Source organism: Octopus bimaculoides, chromosome 1, assembly GCF_001194135.2.
Source record: "Octopus bimaculoides isolate UCB-OBI-ISO-001 chromosome 1, ASM119413v2, whole genome shotgun sequence".
Classification (NCBI taxonomy): Eukaryota; Metazoa; Mollusca; class Cephalopoda; order Octopoda; family Octopodidae; genus Octopus; species Octopus bimaculoides.
Window position 1 is genome coordinate 95,078,183 of NC_068981.1, and position 2,233 is coordinate 95,080,415.

Below are 2,233 nucleotides of genomic sequence, written 5' to 3' on the forward strand. Positions count from 1 at the left end.
GCTTGTGCGGGTGGCACATAAAAGACACCATTTCGAGCGTGGCCGTTTTCGTGCGGGTGACACGTAAAAGCACCCACTACACTCTCTGAGTGGTTGGCGTTAGGAAGGGCATCCAGCTGTAGAAACTCTGCCAAATCAGACTGGAGCCTGGTGTTGCCATCCGGTTTCACCAGTCCTCAGTCAAATCGTCCAACCCATGCTAGCATGGAAAGCGGACGTTAAACGATGATGATGATGATGATGATGATGAATTATTCTATATTTTTTATAAACAGTAGAATACAACATAAAATTGAATAAAATTTCTATTTTTAAGGTCAATCAAAGTGGAACAAATATTCTTAAATTATGAACATACCAATGAGATTCCCAAGACTTGCTAATTTTTCTTTGTCATCAGCCATTGAATTAGACAAGTCCATGAGGTAATATAAGTCAACTGGATAATCTTCAGCTAACCGAAACACCAATTTAAACTTATATGGTTTATCTATAAAATAAATAATTTACTAAGTTAATAGAATAAAGGAAATAGTATATGGCTTTGGAAAACTCTACCAAATAAAAACACACAATTTTTACAGTTGTTTTTGTCAAACATGCAAATTAGATCACATAACTTCAATTTCAAAAATATTAACAAGAAATTCTTAAAATTATCTTGAGACTTCAAATTTTATTTTATAAAGAATACTTATATGAAAACAATTTTATGACAGAAAATTAACTGAACTAATTTTTTTTCATAATTAGCGTGTTGTTTCACTCTTAATAAACAGTTATATATAATGCATTATTATGAACAAGAAAAGGTATGATTAAAATAATTAAATAAAGTTATTTACAACTAATATTCCTAATAATTACAACCTAACTTTTTAAATTGGATTTTAATGCCTTGTATGTAGAATAAATGCATAAAATGCAGAAATTAACAATAAGTGTACATATATTTCATAAGTTAATCAATGGTTTAAAGTAAATATAAATGAATTAACTTACTTGGTCGGATCTTTATTCTTAGTTTCTGAGGTTGGATTTGAATTGCTTCTTGATTACCGTTAGCATTTTTTACAGTGTCATTCTGTAAAAAAATATTTCCATTAAAAAAATTCAGATACAACTGGTCTCATGATAATGTATTATTAAATGCTGAATTTTCTTTCTTCACAGAAAGAATAAAAAGATTGAAAAAGAGATGGCATAACCTATTGAGTTTAACCCCTCCCTCTATATTGAAGACTATTTTTCTTCTTACTGCAAGTGTTAGGAGGCTCAGTCAACCTGACATCTTACATCTTACTTAACCCATTACCTACCAGTGATCTCATATGAGATCACTTAAAAATTACAAATTTCATAATTATCTGTCAATATTTATACATATCTAACCTTTTTGCTATATCTACTAGGTATATTTCTCTGATATTCAAATGAAGTTTGCTAATTTTTCACCCAATATCTCGCTTATTTCTATTTAAAATGTTATTTTGATCATTCCAGCATGTTTCTAAGGCTGATTTATGCTAGAAATCAAAGTTTCATAATAAAATTCCAGTTAATAGAATTATGGGAGACCTGGTTTTATGAAGCAAATTTCAGTTTTGAAGTTATCTAAATTAAAACTTTACATTATTAAGCAGATAAGATATATCACCTGCCTCTAATAAGAAGTCACTTCTTAAGAACATGAAAATATCCATTTAGTAATATTTCATTATTAAAAATAAAAAGGTTAAAACTCAACATTTTCAAAAGATATTTCAACATCTTACCTTAACATAAGTTACTGAGTGATCAGGATTATCAATAAAACCCTCACAGCCAAGCCTGATAAGACTTTTCATATTATCACAGCGTTTATGTGGAAAAACCTAGAAAAACAAATCGTTACAAAAGATGATAAAGACAATAAACCTGCCATATTAAACAACTTAGTAAAAGTAGATCAATAACACTGTTAGGATCAAATCTCACCTCAGTCAAAGAAATATAAGTTAAATTAAATAAATTCACTATAACCCCACTTTTATAAATATTTAGCACATGCTACTAAAAAAAAAAAAAGATTACAATTAAAATCTTAGAACTCAAATGCAAATATTCTCTGGGTATTTTTGAGGTCATTTATTTATTTATGAATTAATCATTTACACACACACACACACATATATATGCAAATACATATATATATATATATATATATACACACACACACACATATATATATATA

General features: G+C 28.5%; 2 protein-coding genes across 4 annotated transcripts in view; one reads left to right on the plus strand and one right to left on the minus strand.

Annotated features, from left to right (window-relative positions):
- Positions 1–2,233, plus strand: part of LOC106873157 (Na(+)/H(+) exchanger beta) — a 288,856-nt gene that overhangs the window by 184,007 nt on the left and 102,616 nt on the right. The window lies entirely within an intron of this gene.
- LOC106878267 (integrin beta-PS) overlaps positions 1–2,233 on the minus strand; it is an 87,423-nt gene that overhangs the window by 35,825 nt on the left and 49,365 nt on the right. For all 3 annotated transcript variants that reach the window (XM_052968318.1, XM_052968326.1, XM_052968322.1), the window contains exons 4-6: positions 1,776–1,874; positions 1,003–1,084; positions 359–490 (exon numbers count right to left, since the gene is read on the minus strand). In XM_052968318.1, the coding sequence (XP_052824278.1) occupies positions 359–490; positions 1,003–1,084; positions 1,776–1,874 (313 nt within the window). The remainder of the gene's footprint in view (positions 1–358; positions 491–1,002; positions 1,085–1,775; positions 1,875–2,233) is intronic.